General features: G+C 43.0%; 1 protein-coding gene across 3 annotated transcripts in view; it reads left to right on the top strand.

Annotated features, from left to right (window-relative positions):
• The window catches only part of LOC142566372 (transcription elongation regulator 1), a 332,559-nt gene that overhangs the window by 27,401 nt on the left and 283,335 nt on the right, over positions 1-21,823 (top strand). For all 3 annotated transcript variants that reach the window (XM_075677319.1, XM_075677318.1, XM_075677320.1), the window contains exon 2: positions 13,170-13,374. In XM_075677319.1, the coding sequence (XP_075533434.1) occupies positions 13,170-13,374 (205 nt within the window). The remainder of the gene's footprint in view (positions 1-13,169; positions 13,375-21,823) is intronic.

Raw genomic sequence — 21,823 nt, 5'->3', positions numbered from 1 at the left:
AAAAACTTTTCCCTTTTTTATTTTTACGCACAAGTGTTAAGCGCTGTTCAAATTTAGCAAAAATGTCTCGCGCTCAAGACCGCGTGCATGCGTAAGATGCGGGAAACAAGAGGCTTGGGTAACCGAGAATTCACACTATGTTGTGCAACCTATGCCGATAGCAAAAACCTGCAAAGGGCGGACAAATTAGCGGATCTCATACGCATGTAGGGCCCTCTGGGCCGTACTTTTCGGCGACAAGGTAGCCTAGCCGCCTGCGGGATTATTTTACTCAGCTATGTCTTATGCGTCTGAAATCATCCAGTGCACTACATCTGCAGGCTTGGAGTGGCGCCTGACACCGGCGGAAGATGCCGAGAGCAAGTGGGGCTATACTAATCCAGGTACAACCAAATTAGGAAGGCCCACTAAGCTTGAACAAAGATACTCCCTCACCAGAACAGGCATTGGCGTCCCTGGTGCAGTATTCGGCCACTACCTCCCGAATGATTCCTACAATTAACCCATGGCCCTCAGTCCCCATCAGCTGCGGAGCACCTGACCCAGGCATTGGTCTGACTTGTAACTTAGCAGAGGGTGCTCAGAATCTCTGGGTCCAGACAGGCCGCCAATGGAAACTGATCCTTGCAACGTTTAACACCCGAACCCTCTCGAGTGAGGCAAGCTTAGCAGGACTCCTTGAGGAACTATCAGACATTGTTTGGGATATTATTGTCCTTAGTGAGATTAGAAGAACGGGTGAGGCTTACACATTGCTGAATAACGTCCATGTCCTCTGCTATTTGAGATCTCCCGGATAAGAAGCAATACGGGGTAGGATTCCTAATCCATAAAGACATAGCGGGCAACATTGACGAATTCTACAGCATCATTGAGAGGATAGCAGTAGTCGAAATCACACAATAAAAGGTATAGATTAAAGGTAGTACAAACATACGATCCAACATCCAGTCACGATGATGAGGAAGTAGGTCAGTTTTATGAAGATGTTGAATTAGTGAGGAGAGAAGTGAAAACTCAGTATACTGTAGTAACGGGCGACTTCAATGCAAAAGTGGGGAAAAAGCAGGCTGGTGAACAAGCAATTGGCAACTGCGGCGTCGATTCTAGGAACACTAGAGGAGAGATGCTTGTAGAATTCACAGAAAGGCATAAGCTTTGAATAATGAACACCTTTTTCAGGAAGTGTAGCAACAGAAAGTGGACCTGGAAAAGCCCTAATGGTGAAACAAGAAATGAAATTGACTTCATGCTTCTGCTGATCCCAGCATAGTGCAGGATGTAGAAGTGATAGGTAGGGTAAAGTGCAGTGATCATAGGTTAGTGAGGGCTAGGATTCACCTCAATTTGAAGAGAGGAAGAGTTAAATTGGTCAAGAAAGAACAGGTGAACTTAGAGGCAGTAAGGGTAAAAGCAGACAAATTTGGGCTGGTACTTGCAAACAAATATGCAGCCTTAGAACAAAGAGATGGTGATGATGCCATAGCAGTAATGAATGAAACCGTAACGAAACTGGCTTCAGAGGCAGCAATTGAAGTGGGAGGCAAGGCACCAAGGCAACCAGTTGGCAAGCTCTCTCAAGTAACAAAGGACCTGATAAAGAAACGACAAAGAATGAAAGTGTCCATCTCAAGAGATAAGATAGAATTTGCGGAACTGTCAAAACTGATCAACAAGGCGAAAATAAGTGATATTCGAAACTATAATGTGAAAAAGGCTGAAGAAGCCGTAAAAAATGAACGCAGCCTGAAATCAGTAAGAAAGAAACTTGGCATAGGACTAACCAAGATGTATGCACTAAAAGATAAGCAGGGTAATATCATCAGCAATTTCGAAGATACAGTAAAATCAGCGTAAGAATTTTATACTGACCTTTACAATACCCAGACGACTCGGGAGCACTCTATTCAAAACAATAATGAACAGTATACAGAAACTCCTCCTATAGCTAGACATGAGGTCAGAAATGCCTTGCAAGGCATGAAACGGGGAAAAGCGGCAGGAGAGGATGGAATAACAGTCGATTTAATCAAAGATGGAGGAGACATAATGCTAGGAGAACTGGCGGCTCTCTTTACGAAATGTCCATCGACTGCAGGGGTCCCAGAAAACTGGAAGAATGCAAACATTATACTAATCCACAAAAAGGAAGACTTTGAAGAATTGAAAAATTATAGGCCCATTAGCTTACTCCCAGGAAAATATAAAATTTTTACCAAAATAATCTCCAATAGAATGACGACAACACTGGACTTTAGTCAACCAAGGGAGCAGGCCGGCTTCAGGAAAGGTTACTCTACAGTGGATCACATCCATGTCATTAACCAGGTTATCGAGAAATCCGCAGAGTACAATAAGCCTCTCTATATGGCTTTCACAGATTACGAAAAAGCATTTGATTCAGTAGAGATACCAGCAGTCATAGAGGCATTGCGTAATCAAGGAGTACAGACTGCTTACGTAAATACCATGGAAAATATCTACAGAGGTTCCGCAGCCACCTTAATTCTACACAAGAAAAGTGGGAAGGTACCTATAAAGAAAGGGGTCAGACAAGGAGAGACAATCTCTCCAATGCTATTCACTGCGTGCTTAGAAGTATTTAAGATATTAAACTGGGAAGTCTTAGGAGTAAAGATGACGGCGAATACCTCAACAACCTTCGGTTTGCTGATGATATTGTTCTATTCAGCAACACTGCAGACGAGTTACAACAAATGATTGAGGACCTTAACAGGGAGAGTGTAAGAGTGGGGCTGAAGATTAATATGCAGAAGACAAAGATAATGATTAATAACCTGGAAAGGGAACAAGAGTTCAAGATCGCAAGTCAGCATCTAGAGTCTGTGGAGGAGTACGTTTACCTAGGTCAACTAATCACAGGGAACCCGGATCAAGAGAAGGAAATTCACAGAAGAATGAAAATGAGTTGGATCGTATATTGCAGACATCATGAGCTCCTGAATGGGAGCTTACCGTTATCATTGAAAAGGAAAGTATACAATCAGTGCATTTTACCGGTGCTGACATACGGCGCCAAGACTTGGAGGCTGGGAAAGAAGCTTGAGAACAAGTTAAGGTCAAAAGCGTGGCAGTTTGGGTGAGTTAGTATGTCATGACTTTTTAGGCTCTGTTTTCCATTCCCTTTCATTACCCCTACCTCCTTCCTTTTTTGCTCTTTCTGAGCTGTGCTACAAGCCTTAAAAAAAAAGAAATTTAATGACCGTGCAAAGAGCGATGGAATGAAGAATGCTAGGCATAACCTTAAGAGACAGAAAGAGAGCAGTATGGAATCGGAGAGCAAACGGGTATAGACGATATTCTAATAGACATTAAGAGAAAAAAATGGCGCTGGGCAGGTCATGTAATGCGCAGACTAGATAACCGTTGGACCATTAGGGTAACAGAATGTGTACCAAGAGAAGAGAAGCGCTGCAGAGGACAGCAGAGGACTAGGTGGTGCGACAAAATTAGGAAATTTGTGGGTGCTGGTTGGAGTCGGTTGGCGCAGGACAGGGGCAATTGGCGATCACAGGGAGAGGCCTTTGTCCTGCAGTGGACACGAATAGGCTGATTATGATGATGATGATGATGAATAATAATATCACAATATTAAGAGTATCCGGCTACTGAAGCATCCTGTGGCCCATTACTTTTTGCAAAAGAAGTAACAAAGTCGAATTTTCACCATGCGACAATTTGCTCTGCAGCGACAATGCCTTTTTGTTTTTTGTGGGGTGGGAACATGGAATTGAAAAAAGAAAATACGAAGGAAAGCATGTTGGGCACAATTGAATGCCTAATTTGGGCACCTAGTGTGGCTACCGAAGGAATATCGAAGAAAACATGAGACGCTTGGTCCACCGAGAACCATACGCATACTGTTCTGTATCCTACACCGGCAAGACAAGACTTTCCAGAGAGGTTGCACTGAAGCGAACGCGGTGCAATTCATCGTGTCCTCACAGTGATGGGGGCGAGTGACCATTGTTTCTTTTTTTCGCCTGCTAGCCAGAAAGCATCCAAAACTGCCAGGCAAAAATCCACTTGGCCAGAGAAACTGAACGCGCGCCGAAGTGCGCCGCGTGATGGTTGGGGCAATAGCAGAAAAACGTATGTGCTCTGGCTGGCTCTGGCAGCCTGCGGGTAGGGTAGCGAGAACAAAAAAATTGAAGAAGCTCAATGTGTCCTCGCGAATAAAAGTCAAAATAGAAAAAATAAATAAGAAAGTAGTTACCTTTGCTGGCTTTAGTGTCTTGACATAGATGCTTTGGCGTAGGTAAAAGAAAATGTAGATATCTTTTTTTTGTGACATGACGGCACAAAAGAACCACCACAACGCTTCGTCTTGTTGTACCTCACTGTGTGCTTTGTGAATTGTCTGATAGTGTGTTGATTTGTCTTGTCTCGTATGTTCCGATGTACGACTTTGGAAAAGGCAATGCCCCTTTGGCGTCAAATGTTTATAACAACATTATACCCTCAAAGTTCCGCAATTGAAGACCTAAAGCACAGCTTTGGAAATGCCAATGCACTTTTTACATCAAAAGTTTGAGAACTTTATACCCATAAAGTTTCGGAATTGACATTCATGCCCTCTGTAGATTCTGCGGTCTCCACGAGATGCTGCGGGGAGCCTGTTCGCCATCAACATGCCCTTGAAACTTTGTGCTTGGATGGGGCTGCTTGCATTATGTGACTCCCGGTTCATGGGCGTTGCTGAGAAGTCCAGCCCGAGTTCGCGATGTTTGCGGGGAAATGTTTTTTTGAGCGTGAAAAAGACATTCTAGACAAAATCCAGAGTGATTTCTGGCGCTGGGGATTGCTTTGATCAGCGGTGCACGGACAGCATGAAAAAATTTTTGGGGTGGAGGGGGGGGGGGCTGAAGACCCATAAGCCCCCCCCCCCCCCCCCCCGTCTACGTCCCTGGAATCAAACACATTAAAGCATCACAAATGCTAGAGGGGGAGAAATCTGATTGAAACAAGTGCTAGACACTCTGGTTGGTGCACTTGTGGAAATGTGTTATAGAACAGTTACAGCAGTAAGAAAAAAAAAAATCAGTTCACCAAAGCACTTCTTATGAGTTGTGAATGCTAAAGCAATAATGTCCAATTGAACACAGCTGAGTGGTTGTTTGAGTTGCCTCCTCACAGGCAAGTGAGTGCATTGAGACGCTTGGCCAAGCCTCCTAGATAGCGTAAGGCCGGTGCACTTCGATCTGTGACATCATGCTACCCTGCCGGGCTCCGTTCTTGAGTAGGCCGCGGTGATTTTGACATCGTCTCTTTTGTCACACCAGGCTTGGCAATGGAAATTTTGGTCCCAGTAACATGACGTTGTAAAGCAGAGTGCACAGGCCTGCTATATAGGAGGCCTTGACTTGACGCGCTTTGATTTGGCCTTACCGAAGCGCAGATAGAATGTAGGTGAGTTGCACAGACTAGGCACATGTGGATAACGCAGCTTTCTATGAGCGAGGGTGACGTGGCAGTGCAGTCTCCCCTCGCACAACACCTGGCGCGCTATCACAGCAGCAGGTGTCCCTTTTCGCCTGCTCTGCTTTGTCGAGGTGCGCTCATGATGCTGTGTTGCAGCCAGTGGTAATTTAGATTCAAATTCTTGCTTGTCCAGACGACAGATGCCGGCTTTTTCGCTCAATTGGCCATTTAATATTTTTGCATCATAGCAGTGAGATATTGACCGCAAGATCGAGTGGAGTTGCCTTCCGGTAGGCACTTCCTTAACCACGACAGCGTGGATTGCGCGTCACATCATCTGCTAGCCGCTACTTGTTTACATGTGCACTTATGGTGCACATATCCTTTAAACTTTGTTTCGTGGTTGTAGCGCAGTCGTAAATGGTAGTATGTTCTAGCCTTTGCGCTGTAATAAAATCAGTGACTGCACATGTCGAGTGCACGATGTGTGGTCGTTCTGAAAGTATACAAGAAATAGTAACACAACAGTAGAGCAGTAATTATGTAGCAAGTAACGTAGTTAGACATTTTACTTCATTAGAGGAAATAGAAATATCTTTTGTGTTTGAATAGTGACAATGATGGTAAATCTTACTAACAGTATTGTATTCCATAGCTTCTTAATTGAGACTATCGTAATGGTATAAATAGTTTGCATTACAAATATGAGGAAATTATTTCTTGATGCAAATCTTGTCAAATTGTGACATTGGATAATTTAAAGAAATTTGTAATCATTAACAGTGTAGTATGTGAAGGAACCCAAATTATTAAGTGAAGGTACCCAAACTTATTAAATTATGTATAGGTATGTTCAGCATAAGGTCGTCTGTTCGTAGAGGTTGTGGGAAAAAACGGCATGCAAATAATGAATGCCACAAATGCATTATTGTGCTGCTTAGCTGGAGATGGTGGGATCAAATCCTGGCTGTGGTGGCCGCATTTTGATGAAGGCAAAATGTTTAAAAATGCCCCTGTGCTGTGCATTGGGTGTACATTAAGGAATCACAAAATTAATCTGGAGTCCCCCACTATGGTGTGCCTCATAATCATATCGTGGTTTTGGCATGTAAAACCATAGCATTGAATTAATTTTATAAATCGAATTTTTAAGGTAAAATGGGGAAACAAAAAATTAAGTGCACTTTATATTATATGTGAATCCCAGTATCAGGCAGCGTTTTAGAGATTTTAAATAGTAAAGTGTAGTGATCACAGGGTAGTGACCTTTAGTTACTTTTTTAAACGAGAAAGTGGGAATGTTGGGCAAGGCCACTTGATTGCAGTCAAGAAAAATTAAAGAATTGAGGTGTTTGCTCATGAACCAGTGGCTTTAGAATGCGAAGGTGAAAATCGAATAGAGGCAAAGTATGAGGACTTGACTGAAATGATTGTAGAGGCTACAAATTGAAGTTTGGTAGTCAGCTACCAAGAAGAAAGAAATATCTGGGGTCTCGCAAACACCAGGTCTAACCGTTATATCATAAAAAGCGACAAGCCTATGGATCAGGTCACATTGACTGACTGTTCTGGTATTGAACTGATTGCATTGGCTGAACAAGTAAAAGGTAACTGACATTGGAAACTATAACATCGGAAATGTTCAAATATTGATCGGAAACATCAAAGAAAAATGGGGAAACTATGCAGTCAGTGAGGAAGAGATTTCGCATTGAAAGGCACAGAATATGTGTAGCTAGTGATGAACTTAAAAGTGTAATACGAAATTCTGATGATATTGTAGCAGGCGTGTTTGTTGGCGAGCACTTCTCAATGGAGTTTCGCAGCAAAATGCCTAAAAGGGCAGTCAAAGTTACAGATGAGTGAATGTGTGGCACATAAACCTACTATTGTCATTATCTACAAATATCATCATGGTGCCATTTTCCTTTGGTACAATCACTTCCCATAGAAGAAAGCCATCCTGGCGACTTAGGGGCACAAGAACACAGAGGGGTTGAAGCATGGCTTTAGCCAGGAGACATGAGGTTGTTTGGGAATGATCACAGGGGCCTAATGAGGCAGTGGACAGCAGAGGTATGTTGAGGTATGTGCAAGGGAGCTGGGTACTAGAGAAGAGCAGCTTCGTGGAGAGGCCAGGAGACAGGTCCCACAGCCAGAACAGCAAGCTGGGGACCATAGCATATTGTAGTAGTGGATGCATTGTGGTGATGCTTCTGGCACCTCTGTTCTTGGGATGTGAATGTGTCGCAAGCTGGTCTCATTCTTCTGTGTGTGTGTGTAGCCACTTGGGAAACAATGGTGGGCTTTGGGACATCACTGCACTTCTGGAATGGAGTGCCCTCAGTTGGCCTTTATTCTGCGTGCCAGCGCCACCATTGGCCGTCGCTCAAGCACTTATGGGAAATATGTGTCAGCTGCAGAGATGGGCGTCACACTTGCTTTTCTCCTGTGCCATTGGAGCACCTGTCAGCAGTAATAACTCAAAAATTTGTCAAGGTGGTGCATTTTATTGCCTAATTCAAACAAGAACGTCTTATTTGTTTTGCTGCAACGGCTTTTCGCCTCCTTGTGATTGCCATCCACCTAGTGTTTCCGCACTCCACTGCTGTTGAGCAAGCTGAGCTGGAGAACCCCCTTCATCTGGCTGGTATAACGTAAAACTATTTCAATCTGTTTTTATTTCAAGTCTGCCATTAGCTCTCTGTTATAGGTCAGCATGACTTGGGCCAAGCCTATATGGGTGGAGTATATGGCCGGGTATTTTTACCTACCACAGAGGGCTAATGGCACCCGCCGTGGTTGCTTAGTGGCTATGGTGTTGGGCTACTAAGCAACGAGGTCGCGGGATCGAATCCCGGCCACGGTGGCCGCATTTCGATGGGGGTGAAATGCAAAAACACCCGTGTACTTAGATTTAGGGGCACGTTAAAGAACCCCAGGAGGTTCAAATTTCCGGAGTCCCCCACTACGGTTTGCCTCATAATCAGAAAGTGGTTTTGGCACGTAAAACCCCATAACATAAGAGGGCTAATGGCAGATTTCAAATAAAAACAGAATTAAATAGTTGTACGTTACACCAGCCATATTTAGTGCACACACACCCTTTGACACTGAAAAATCCTAGGTGTGGCCCAGGTTGACCTGTATGGCAAACAAAATTAGGCATAATAAACCTTATTGGGCAGTGTGCAAATTGAATGCTGAATAGAGTGCGTACTCCACTGCTGCAAAAGCAACTTTTGTGTAGACTTGGTTTATGGTCGGCTTGTTTAATACTGAATTTTTTACATGTAAACATTACATTACTTTTCAATGCAAAATAGAGCAAAAAAAGCTTGCTTCAGTTTCTCGGCCAATTTTTAAAACTCAATAAAAACAATTCATTTCGCTGTGTGTTCCTTGTGCGGTAATCTAAAGTGCTGCGTTTCATAATTATGTCGGTGCCACGTTTTAGAATGAAAATGTTGAATTTTTCAGTGCTCGCTGCGAAGTTGCGCAAGTGCTGTATTGAAGCATATTCCTTAGCTGCGATTGGTGGTTTAATGTCTGAACCATGCTGCGTATAGCACGTGCCCAAAAATGTAAGAAAAAGGCCCTCCTAAATTTGGATGTAGTACAGCAGATAAGAACCACTTTCAAAAAGACTTTCACCACGAAGCAGCACTCTACTCCACTTGTGACCAATGCGCTCAAATGAAAACAGTATTGTGAGCTACTTTCTAGTTTCGGTGGGTCACAGCTCACAAATGCAGTATTGGGAGTACTCTGGTCATAAATTCAATCCAAGTACAATGTTTTCTCATGAAAGAGACAGGAGTGTGGGCTGAACCTTTTTTTCCCATCTTTTTACCTAGAAATAAGAATATGTGAGGCACCTATCCCGTGAGCAACCAACTGGTGAACACCCTGGCTGTTTCTAAAACCCCGCACCATATATGTGCTCCTCCTGTTAGACCACTGTGGTAACAGAAGAGCGATAAACACCTTTTAGAAAGCCACAGTCTCGGCTGTTTATGCACCATCCGAGAGGTCTGTAAACAATGTTTTAAATGATGGAGGTAATATGTTTACAGCGAAGTCTAGCTCTTCGTGAAAGGTTTTCGAATTAGCTTGGAAAAAGCTTTGCGCTAATTGGGTGAAACGTGTGCTTATGTTGCTGACATGCTTGGATGTTTGGCCACTCAGGTAGGCGCTTGTTCTCAAAGTTATGTTTTCTGCATCGCTTCCAGATTGCAGTTATGGTGGTGTTTCTCAGAGTTCAGTAAAACAATTTTAAATGCGAATTTTGCACATAGGCTGCTTTGTATCTATGCTATCACAAACGAAGGTTTCTATGCATTTCAAAATTTAATTGCAGGTAACCTTCAATGGCGGGGGGCAATCTGAATGGGGTGCCGCAACATGTTTTGTGAAAGGTGTGGAATATGTCTTGTATTTTAAAGGCATCTCCTCACTTGAATGTGCCTTATGATATCGGAGCTATCGAATTGAATGCTGCCAGTGCCACATTGTCATAGCCTTCCTCTCTTTTCTGTCTCTGCCTGTCATCACCTTGAAATCTTATGTCAGCATGGCTTCAAGATCATGTGGGTGACCCTACGTTGTGCTGCTGAGCTATCTTGGAAGACTTGGTATCAGTGCAGTGGTGTTCTTAGCTGCAAGATGGTACCAGCACTCTGTCAATCACAATATTTCTCAAGGCACTGCTTAAGTGCGATGCTTGAAGAAATCTGCCAAGGACCCATTGAGCTCACTGTATGAAAGGAAAACTGCTTGAAAAGTTGCGGGTTTTGAAAAATTTATGAAAAGAGCAGGGGCAGGGCCTTTTGAGTGCACTTGTGTGCTCCTGGGGCAAGTATGGGAATAACATTTGGCTCATATGTCGATAGTGTTGTGTAGCAACTAAGCAAGTCGATGTTCAAAAATGCTCCTCTCTTGCGCTTCTTTTTCTGACACTTTGTGCCAACTGGCGGCACCACCACGAAGTTTGCACATGTGAATATAGACTTGGAGAAGATTGTCTGAGTATATATAATGTTACATGCGTTCGGTTCTACACAGCACTAGGTAGCTTTTAAACCTTTTAATGCGTTGGCATTCTTTGGGTACTTCATGCACTTTTTGGGAGTAATCTCTGTATCTATTTGTTTGTTTGTATGTTTGTTTCTATGTATATTTGTATTTAACCGTTTTCCCACCTACCTGGGTCACTGGGTAGTCGCGCATCGAATGTGTAGCGCATTGGGCTGCTGTGGTGAGGTAACAGTATTCGAAACCACACGTCGGACCAATTTGGGTCACTAAGGACTGTATGTAGCAATGTGAGCATACATGCTGCTGTTCAACGAGCCTCTTTCACCCTGACATGGGTCACTGTAGATGCTGGACTGGGTAGGTATTACTGTTCGAAGAAACTCTTTGACGCTGACTTGGTGTACTAGGTATGTGCTACTCGGTCCAATGAGCCTTTTTAATGCCAACTGGGGTCACTGGGTATGTGCCGCTCTTAAATGAACGTCATTGACGCCAACTTGGGTGACTAGGTATGTGCCACTGGAAATTTGCCGCTCTACTATGACGAAAAATATCCCTTAACTTTCTCTGATCCTGAGTGGAAACAAGCCCTTGACAGAAGGGTTCCTCAAAGACAGCAACCTGACGTGTTATCAGGCTGCGCCACAAATGCACTGGCTATGTGCCGCTCTTCAATGAATGCCTTTCACGCCAACACTTCAGCAAGCTGCGCCATTAATGCGCTGGGTATGGGCCACTATTCAATGAACTTCTAGACAACTTGAGTTACTGAGTTTGTGCCACTGAATGTGTGGCCAAATGAGGGAACAATTCATAGCATTCATAGGCCCTGGCATGCCACTGTGCCACTAGATGGCACAGCAGTCCAAGAACAAGCATGAGAGAGTCTGGGTGCAGTATGATACATTTCTCAGCGTTCACACACACTGGTACGCCATGCATATTGGAGGTCATGCACAAGCTTCACAGCGGTAGCTTTAGATGACAGCAAGTGTTCTTAGGGAAGCACAAAAGAGGAGTCTGGCTGCGGTACATGCCTCATATATAAATTGTTTCGATGGTGGCAACATGTTGTGTCACTGTACCAATCAATGCTAACGCATTAACGTCGACAGTAATCGGAGATGGGTTCTGCCGCAATTTTTTTTGTCAGTCAAGAACAGCACATACCCAGTAGCACATGCCCAGTGACACACGAGAAGATGTTCATTAGAGAGAGGCACATAACCAGTGGCACGTACCCAGTGACCCAAGTTGGTGTCACTGGGTCAAGGAAGTTGAAGAGCTGCACATACCCAGTTGCGCATACCCAGTGTACTAAATTAACGTCTGAGAGCTTTATTTAAGTTTGGTACATACCCACTTGCACATTGTTGCCAGTTGCTAAGTCAGCATCAAAGAGGTTCATTGAACAGCGGCCCATACCCAGTGCCATATAACCAGTGCCACATACCCAGTGACCCGAGTTGGTCGAAAGGTTGGTTTCGAACCCTCTTAGCACAGCAGTTTGATGCCCTACCCATTTGACCATGGACTGGCCAGTTTGGCGAGAAAGTGGTTAGATAGAAATATTGATATACGGACAGACTGACAGTCCTCAGAAAGTGTGTGAAGTACCCTAAGAATGCTAATTGCATTAAAAGTGTTGTAGGGCCCTATTAATACTTAGAGGCTCAAAGACGTAAATACATGGCACCGTGAAAGATTGATATACGGACAGACTGACGGTCCTCAGAAAGTGTGTGAAGTACCCTAAGAATGCTAATTGCATTAAAAGTGTTGTAGGGCCCTATTAATACTTAGAGGCTCAAAGACTTAAATACATGGCACCGTGATCATGACCCAAATGGTCAGTGCCATATATTTGCGATGCTGTCTGTATGTTAGAAAAACATGCTAATTTTTCAACTCTCTGTTGCCCAGCTAATGCTGGCACCCTTTGCGGATACAAGAGTTTTTTTTTTTTTTTTCACTGTTTAATCTATTGGTTTTAATTCCGCAAGCTGTTTCCATTTATTGCAGTTACAAAAACCTGATGTCTGTCTGGTTTCTAATCTGCCAAAGGGTCACCACTAGATGCTCGCTCGTTTATTGCTGACAGGGGTGTGATTACATCTGTTCACAGGCAGGTGCTGGTATATACAAATGTTGCCACCATACACGAACAATGCTGCCATGCCTGTGTTTCTTTGCTTGAGACTCACAAAAACTGATTGCCACTCGTTGGTGATGGTATGAAGGATTACTGCAAGTTTCTGACTTGATTTTTTGTTTTGTTTTTGATAGACACACATAGTTTTCTTGCATATGCTCACATACACGGTTCAACGGTTCAGTTACAGTAGTTCAGTATGCGGGTTGCACTTCTGCAAGTGAGTCAAGTGGTGGTACCTTCAATGCAGACTGCTGCCCAAGTGCTGAATCGGAATATATCTCTTCCAGTGCATCTGTTTTGTTGTTATAAGTATTTACGCCAGCCCGTCTGTATTTATGAATAAACATTGCATGTTTATTCATAGAAAATATTTTTGTGCCACTTTATGATCATTCTAAAAAATATGCAGTAAATTTTTTTCAAAACGAGGCGCTGAAGAGTTTAAATTTGCAGTAAAATAAATCGACCCTGGAAGTTGAATTCGGTGAAAGAAATTGACTCTTGGAAGGTTAAGCATCTTATTTCCGCATTGCAGTTTTGGTCCTCGGGGCCCGCCACCACGATTTCGGGGCCCGCCTCCACCAGGCATGATGGGCCGTCGGGGTCCACCCCCAATGATGCGGCCCATGATGGGGCGGCCCCCTCCACCTGGTTACCGGCCACCTTTTGACCCGAGCTTCCCACCTCCACCTAACATGGGTCCACCACCACCAATGGGTATGGGACCGCCACCAGGCATGGTGAGTAGAGTGCATTACTAAAGGCCAAAGATACATACCAGATCTGGGAAGGGAGACAGTGGACAATTAAGTGACAGGATTAGGAAATGTTCAGGCATAGGATAGACACCACTTTTATGGAAGATAGTAGTAGTGGTAATATAAGATCACTAGGAGAGGCTGCCATCCTGCAGTAGGCATAAATATGGTGATAATGGTCATGATAGCCAGAGCTGTCAAAGTTGGTTCTTGAAGTTTTTCGTAGGGGTGTGTGAATACAAAATTTTGAATATCATTGAATATTATATTTTTAATATTTGTATTTGATTCGAAAACTAGGTATTCAAAAATGATTGAATGTTCGGTTGGATACAAATATTCAAAACAAATTGAATATATTGCTGGCTGTGCGGGAGCGGGCACGGTTCTTCTCATTTGTTTCTATCTAATCTTAGAATGTGTGACTTTCGTGCTGAGTTTTGTGATAATTGCATGCTGCTGGCGAAATTTCGCCTGTAAAGCATGCTTAGCCACTGTACATATAAGCTCTGCATGAAAGCCAGCCTCAATAGCAAGAGGTACAGATTTGCTGACAGCATGGGTGCACTCTTTTGCAGTGCCATGCCCAATCCTGAGCTTATTGCTTGACAGCAAACGCGATGAGTGACGTTTGGCGCAGGGTCAGATGCTTCTGAGTTTACGGGCATTTGATGTTGTATAATAAGGTATAGAACAAGATATAAAAATTAGGCTGGTGAACAAGCAACTGGCAACTACGGTGTCGATTCTAGGAACGCTAGAGGAGAGATGCTGGTAGAATTTGCAGCAAGGAATACGCTTCGAATAATGAACACCTTTTTCAGGAAGCGTAGCAACAGAAAGTGGACCTGGAAAAGCCCTAATGGTGAAACAAGGAATGAAATTGGCTTCATACTTTCTGCTGATCCCAGCATAGTGCAGGATGTAGAAGTGACAGGTAGTGTAAAGTGCAGTGATCATAGGTTAGTGAGGGCTAGGATTCACCTCAATTTGAAGAGAGAGAGAGCAAAATTGGTCAAGAAGAAACAGGTCAACCTAGTGGCGGTAAGGGTAAAACCAGACAAATTCAGGCTGGTACTTGCAAACAAATATGCAGCCTTAGAACAAAGAGATGGTGATGATGCCATAGCAGTAATGAATGAAACCGTAACGAAACTGGCTTCAGAGGCAGCAATTGAAGTGGGAGGCAAGGCACCAAGGCAACCAGTTGGCAAGCTCTCTCAAGTAACAAAGGACCTGATAAAGAAACGACAAAGAATGAAAGTTTCCATCTCAAGAGATAAGATAGAATTTGCGGAACTGTCAAAACTGATCAACAAGGCGAAAATAAGTGATATTCGAAACTATAATGTGAAAAAGACTGAAGAAGCCGTAAAAAATGGACGCAGCCTGAAATCAGTGAGAAAGAAACTTCGCATAGGACAAAGCAAGATCTATGCACTGAAAGATAAGCAGGGTAAAATCATCAGAAATCTCGATATAATGAAAGCAGCTAAAGAATTCTATGCTGACCTGTGCAGTACGCAGAGGAGTCAGGATACCTGAATTGGAAACAGTAATGTACAGGATACAGAAACTACTCCTATAACTAGCGATGAGGTCAGAAGGGCCTTGCAAGACATGAAGCGAGGAAGAGTGGCAGGAGAAGATGAAATAACAGTCGATTTAAACAAAGATAATCATCATCATCAGCCTGGCTACGCCCGTTGCAGGGCAAAGTCCTCTCCCATACTTCTCCAACTACCCTGGTCATGTGCTAATTGTGGCCATGTTGTCCCTGCAAACTTCTTAATCTCATCCGCCCACCTAACTTTGTGCCACCCCCTGCTACGCTTCCCTTCTCTTGGAATTCACTCCGTAACCCTTAATGACCATCGGTTATCTTTCCTCCTCATTACATGTCCTGCCCATACCCATTTCTCTTTCTTGATTTCCGTGCAGCGGTGGCGTAAAGGTAGAGCATCCGCCTCGCATGCAAGAGGACCGTGGTTCGAATCCTGGTGCCGCGCAATTTTCCACCGGATAAAAAAAAAAAAAAAATCTGCATGTTGATAAAATTGCATAAACAGCGCTGGAGTGCAGCCTGATTCCAGTGACCAGAACCGGTAACGCACTCCCTCACCAGAGCAGGATTGGCCACCCTGGTGCAGTACTTGGCCACAACTTCCTATATGAATACAACAATCAATTAATCAAAGATGGAGGAGACATAATGCTTGGAAAACTGGCGGCTCTTTATACGAAGTGTCTATCGACTGCAAGGGTCCCAGAAAACTGGAAGAATGCAAACATTATACTAATCCACAAAAAGGAAGACATTGAAGAATTGAAAAATTATAGGCCCATTAGCTTACTCCCAGTAATATATAAAATATTTACCAAAATAATCTCTAATAGAATAAGGCCAACACTGGACTTTAGTAAACCAAGAAAACAGGCTGGCTTCAGTAAGGGATACTCTACAATCGATCGCATCCATGTCACTAATCAGGTTATCGAGAAATCCGCAGAGTACAATAAGCCTCTCTATATGGCTTTCATAGATTGCAAAAACATTTGATTCAATAGAGATACCAGCAGTCATAGAGGCATTACGTAATCAAGGTGTACAGAACACTTACGTAAATACCTTGGAAAATATCTACAGAGCTTCTACAGCTACTTTAATTCTACACAAGAAAAGCAGGAAGATACCTATAAAGAAAGGCGTCAGACAGGGCGACACAATCTTTCCAATGCTATTCACTGCGTGCTTGGAAGAAGTATTCATGCTATTAAACTGGGAAGGCTTAGGAGTAAAGATCGACGGTGAATATATCACCAACCTTTGGTTTGCCGATGACATTGTTCTATTCAGCAACAATGCAGATGAGTTACAACAAATGATTGAGGACCATAACAGAGAGAGTGTAAGAGTGGGATTGAAGATTAATATGCAGAAGAGAAAGATAATGATAAATAGCCTGGCAAAGGAACAAGAGTTCAGGATCGCCAGTCGGTCTCTAGAGTTTGGGAAGGAGTATATTTACCTAGGTCAATTAATCACAGGGAACCCTGACCAGGAGAAGGAAATTCACAAAAAAATAAAAATGGGCTGGATTGTATATGGCAGACATTGCCAGCTCCTGACTGGAAGCTTACCATTATCATTGAAAAGGAAGGTGTACAATCAGTGCATTTTACCAGTGCTGACCTATGGGGCAGAGACTTGGAGATTGACAAAGGAGCTTGAGAACAAGTTAAGGACCGCGCAAAGAGCGATGGAACGAAGATTGCTAGGCATAACATTAAGAGACAGAAAGAGAGTGGTTTGGCTCAAAGAGCAAACGGGTATAGACAATATTCTAATTGACATCAAGAGAAAAAAATGGAGCTGGGCAGGTCATGTAATGCGCAGGTTAGCTAACCGCTAAACCATTAGGGTTACAGAATGGGTACCAAAGAAGGGAAACGTAATCGAGGACAACAGAAGACTAGGTGGAGCGATGAAATTAGGAAATTCGCGGCCGCTAGTTGTAATCGGTTAGCCCAGGACAGGGGTAATTGGAGAGCCTAGGGAGAGACCTTCGTCCTGCAGTGTGCATAAAACAGGCTGGTGATGATAATGACAGGTTGTCGAAAACAAACAGCTAGTGGGAATTGTGGTCCAGTGGGAACGAGACCAAGAATGCATATATTCCAGTGAGGGGAAAGGAAACACGGCAGGGTACACTTACAGCGTTGGACGCAGAGTGGCGCTAGCAGTCATAACCATTCGAAACCGAAACTGGATATCGAAACAGGATATCACAGGAATGACTAAATTTTGCAATTTAACAGGAGTCATATACACAGTCTTTTAGTTTAATGACTTACTGCTCTAATTTTTTGCCATTGACAATGTAATTGCGATGTTACAACATGTTACAATAACCCAGCTTGCTAATAAATGCATGTGGACATCATTATTCAATATTTGAAGCTAAGTATTCATGTTCGAAAATTTTGATATTTGCACACCCCTAGTTCTTGTGGGAAAATTTTTTGAATGCAGCAGATTAGAACAACAGTTCTGATGATAAGTTTTTTCTGAAATTTTTTTATTTTTTCAATCATCACAATGTTTCATGCCAAGCCACATTCAAAACAAACCAAACCTTCCATATCCTGGCTTTTTCATGGAGCCGCAGTGCACTTTAAAGGGCCCCTAAACCGCTCTGAGCTCGAAAATTTGTTACATAGCGGCTGCGGTGTACCACTCTACAATGAATATGCATTCTGGCAAGCCCATTATTTCATAATCTGAATTATTTGGATTTCTGGGTGGTCTCCATTGAGTCCAAATTAGCTGTTAGTGACCGTATTCGACTATTTACACCCTTAACGGATTGTGTACTTGTGTGTTAAGGTGCTTTGTGACCACATATGGTGATGCTGTTGCCATGATGGCGCTGCCATGTTGCCGTCAGACAGGTGCAACAAAACCAAATTTATGCAGCAATCGGTCATGCTTATAAAGGGGCACTGTGGCTGACTGACATATTTAGATGTTGCCGTAACATGATCTTGCATGATACACAAATGCTAATTGAATGTGAGCTGCTTCATTACACCTCTTCCATGGAAAAAAAACGGGCAGCACGGAGTGCATTTTACAAACGAATAATATTTATGTACTGCTAACTTAACTTTGCTATAAGTTTTCGACAGATTTCACAATGGAAGTTCCTACTGCAGCAAATACATCGAAACCTTGTTCATATGTTTTGGATAAAAATGCGAGAAAAAAAATGTACTAACTAGGAAAATGTGTGATGCAAAGTCTTTAATAAATTTGGTAGGCTCAATTGTAATTGACATCTACATAATGTGAAGTGTTGTGCGAATTGTTGCAGCACGAGACGCCGACATGTGCACAGCTGGTGGGGCCTGAACGGATCGAGACCCATATTGTAGTTTTTGCGACTTCGGCAAGCTTATGTTTGTGCCCCTTAAATTAGGCCTAGGTCAGCAGTTTCCTTGAGGAAGGAATTTCAGCCAGAAGTTTTGATGTGTCCACACGGGGCGAATCGTTGCAGCATGAGACGCGTGTGGAGCTTGTCTGGCCTGAGCGACTTGAGAGAGACACATGGTGTCGTTTTCCTCTTGCGTAGTGTTATAAGATGGCGGCAGAAGACCGGAACTTAAGAGCTGGTCGGGCGACGCTGGAATATGAGACCATGATGACTCCAGAGCGAAACATGACACTCAGTTCATGCCGCCTGCAGCAGGGAGGGACCGGCAGCACATTTTGATTATTGCTGCTAAAACCGTGCAGTATGCTTTTAATGGCACTACGCCACATGCTCTGTGAAAGGTAAAGATGGTTATCCAAATAGAGTTGGCGGCAATGACTCTGAATGTGGTGTGCGACGACCAGGGAGAAGATTTGCTGTTACCCGAATAGGAAACTGAGTGCGTGCCGGTGCTTTCATGTCAGATGGGCAGGCAAGTAGTATTGTGGGGAAGTGGCTACGGCGAGCAGCTAGTGTTCTCGATCACGTGCAGCTTGTGCCTTTCCTTGTTTACATGGGATTTACAAGCCGGAAAACGCACCTTAAGATCACTGTTTGGCTATGTACGTTGGTGCCAAAATCGTGTTTTCTGGGAACATGTGAACTGGTAAGAAAATATAGGGTTATTTTTTGCGTTCTCTATTACGAACGTTGACGCTGGGAAATCGTATGTAACGGGATCGTATCCACGAGGTTCTACTGTATTTTCGTACCTCCTGTTTGTTTTGCTGTGGCAGGGTTCAGTTATAATTGCAACTCATACAGTTGATACTCAGTTGGTAGCAGCAGTTTAAAATATTGATGCTGTGCTTTCCTGACATTCTTTGTAATTGAAGCTAAACTTTGCTGTAATTAAGTTAAAGCGGGAGTCAAGATTAGCATTGCCCAATGAGGAGGGCGTGTTGTGGAGAGCTACTGCATGGCCAAGCCGTAGCTGATGCAAGAGCCTGCAGGGCACTGCCACAGGGCCATGAAAATTTTTTTCTACTACGACTTCTTGAGCAAGACTAATCCCATCTTTGCAATTATCTAGCGACGCCAGAAGTCCTATCAGTGTTTTGTGAGCATGCCTGATGATCAGGTACAGCGCTTGTTGCTGTGTGCAAGTGGACACTTCTGAATAACAACAGCAGCTAAAAAAGAAAATTTTTTATGCTAGTGTCCAGCAACAAGCCTCCACAACATCAGTAGCTTTGATGGCATGTTCATGTATGCTGTTTATTCAAGAAAACGCCAAGAACATAAGAGCAGAGATCATATTTTGTAAGGATTGTTTTTCTCAATTTCTGTTATTCTTTATCAGTCTTCGTTAATCTGCATTAATTCAGAGGGTGAGTCACACGGGGAAAATTTTGAGTAAATGAACCTTACAGCTTTTCTCTGTACCTTTTCTAGGCGGGTGATATTGTGTTTATTAAACTGGTCCCAGACAACGCATGCATATTCAAGTTTCGGTCTATTTAGTGAATTGTAAGCAAGTAATTTTACGCCAGGGGGAGAATTTTTAAGCTTATGTTTTAAAAAGTATAGTTTATGGAATGCGGAAGAGCAGATGTTATCTATATGTAAATTCCATGATAAAGTATTAGTAAGTGTGACACCCCAATACTTATATTTAATCTCTTCCAGCAAAGGTGACGAACCTAGCCTGTATTTTAAAGAAAGCGGAGCTTTTTTACGAGAAAAGCGAAGAAAGACGGTCTTATCAGTGTTAAGTTTCATGTCCCACGTTTCACACCATTCAAAAATCTTAGCAAGAGAGGAGTTTGGATGGATTTGGTTGTCAATTGAAGTTATTTCTTGAAAAAGCACACAATCATCCGCTAACAACCTGATTTGGACATTCAGATCAAATTCAGTATTAATGTCATTAATATATAATAAAAACAATAATGGCCCCAGCACATTTCCTTGGGGCACGCCAGAGCCGACCGGAAGGCAACCTGATTGTTGCAAATTAATTGGTACAAATTGGTAGCGATTGGTTAAATAGTTTGATATCCATATGATTAAAATTTCTGGGAGGCCAATGCATCCGAGTTTTAATACTAGTTTGTCATGGGGAACTCTATCGAAAGCTTTACTGAAGTCAAGAAATATTGCATCAATCTGCCCGTTCTTATCGAGACATGAAGCGAGTGAATGTATTACTGTCACTAGTTGTGAAATTGTTGAGTATCCTTTCCTAAACCCGTGCTGGAAATGAGAGAGGACTGCGTGCGCATCTAAAAATTCATTAATCTGGTTGGCAATAATATGTTCGATTAGTTTACAACATGATGATATAAGTGATATTGGACGGTAATTTTGCAATAATGCGCGATCACCTTTCTTGTGTATTGGCACAACCCTGGCCATCTTCCAGTCGCTCGGTAATTGTCCATGAAGTAATGAAATACGAAATAGAATAACTAGAAACTTTGCAACAGATTCAGCATATCTCTTCAGAAACACGATAGGAAGGTTGTTGGGACCACATGATGATTTAGTTTTTAAATTTAGTAACATAGAAACTACGCCACGGTATGAAATAAAATTTACATCACAGGGGTGAAACACTGCGTCATTGGATGGACAAGCACCAGAATTTGAAAGCACACTGTGAAAGTAGTCATTGAAGTGGTGTGCAATATCCTCGTGATCGATAACCATGGAACCATCAACCAGAATTTTCGACACTGGTTTCTTTTTTTCACTTATATAATTCCAAAACTTTTTTGATTCCTCTACAATGAAATTTGGCAGCACTGTATTAAAATGTTCTTTCGAAGAGTGTACTGCGTGTGCAAGACCTTCTTTTGAATCCTTTAAATGACCTAAATGCAAGCGCTGTTTCTTTAACCTTTTTATCTTTCGCTTTAAGTGGATAATTTCGCGCGTCATCCACGGCGTTTGTCTTCGAACAAATTTATGTTTGCTATGCACAAACTTATCTATACAGTAGTGGCACATATCTTTAAAATGGCACCAAAGTGTGTTCAAATCAGTATCATTAAAATCGATAAGTCATGTTTCCAAATGTCCTATAGGCGCCGTGCACGCCGACGGACGCGCTGGCGGCCTTGCGCAGAACACGCGGGAGAGGAGCCTGGCGCGCGCCGTAGTTTGTTGTGTCGTTGATCGTGCTTCTCTTGTCTTATTCACGTTTTCAAAGCAAGATAGGCAACACCATTCGCACGTGTGGGGTGGCCAAAGCTTCAGGGAATGTCGAAGAAGAATTGTTGCAGGGTGGGGGGCTCAAATACCTGTGAAAACTTTCCAGCGATACGGTTTCAACCATTCCCGGCAAAGCCTCATCAGCGGGAGCAACGGTAGCAAAAATGGATCGTCGCTTCGAAGGGAAATTCCTTGTTTTCATCATTTCCTTTGTCTCGTCGGTGTTGTTTTCCACTCGATCA

Source organism: Dermacentor variabilis, unplaced genomic scaffold (assembly GCF_050947875.1).
Source record: "Dermacentor variabilis isolate Ectoservices unplaced genomic scaffold, ASM5094787v1 scaffold_12, whole genome shotgun sequence".
Lineage (NCBI taxonomy): Eukaryota > Metazoa > Arthropoda > Arachnida > Ixodida > Ixodidae > Dermacentor > Dermacentor variabilis.
Note: the sequence above shows the minus strand (reverse complement) of the source record. Positions and strands in the feature narration are given on the sequence as shown.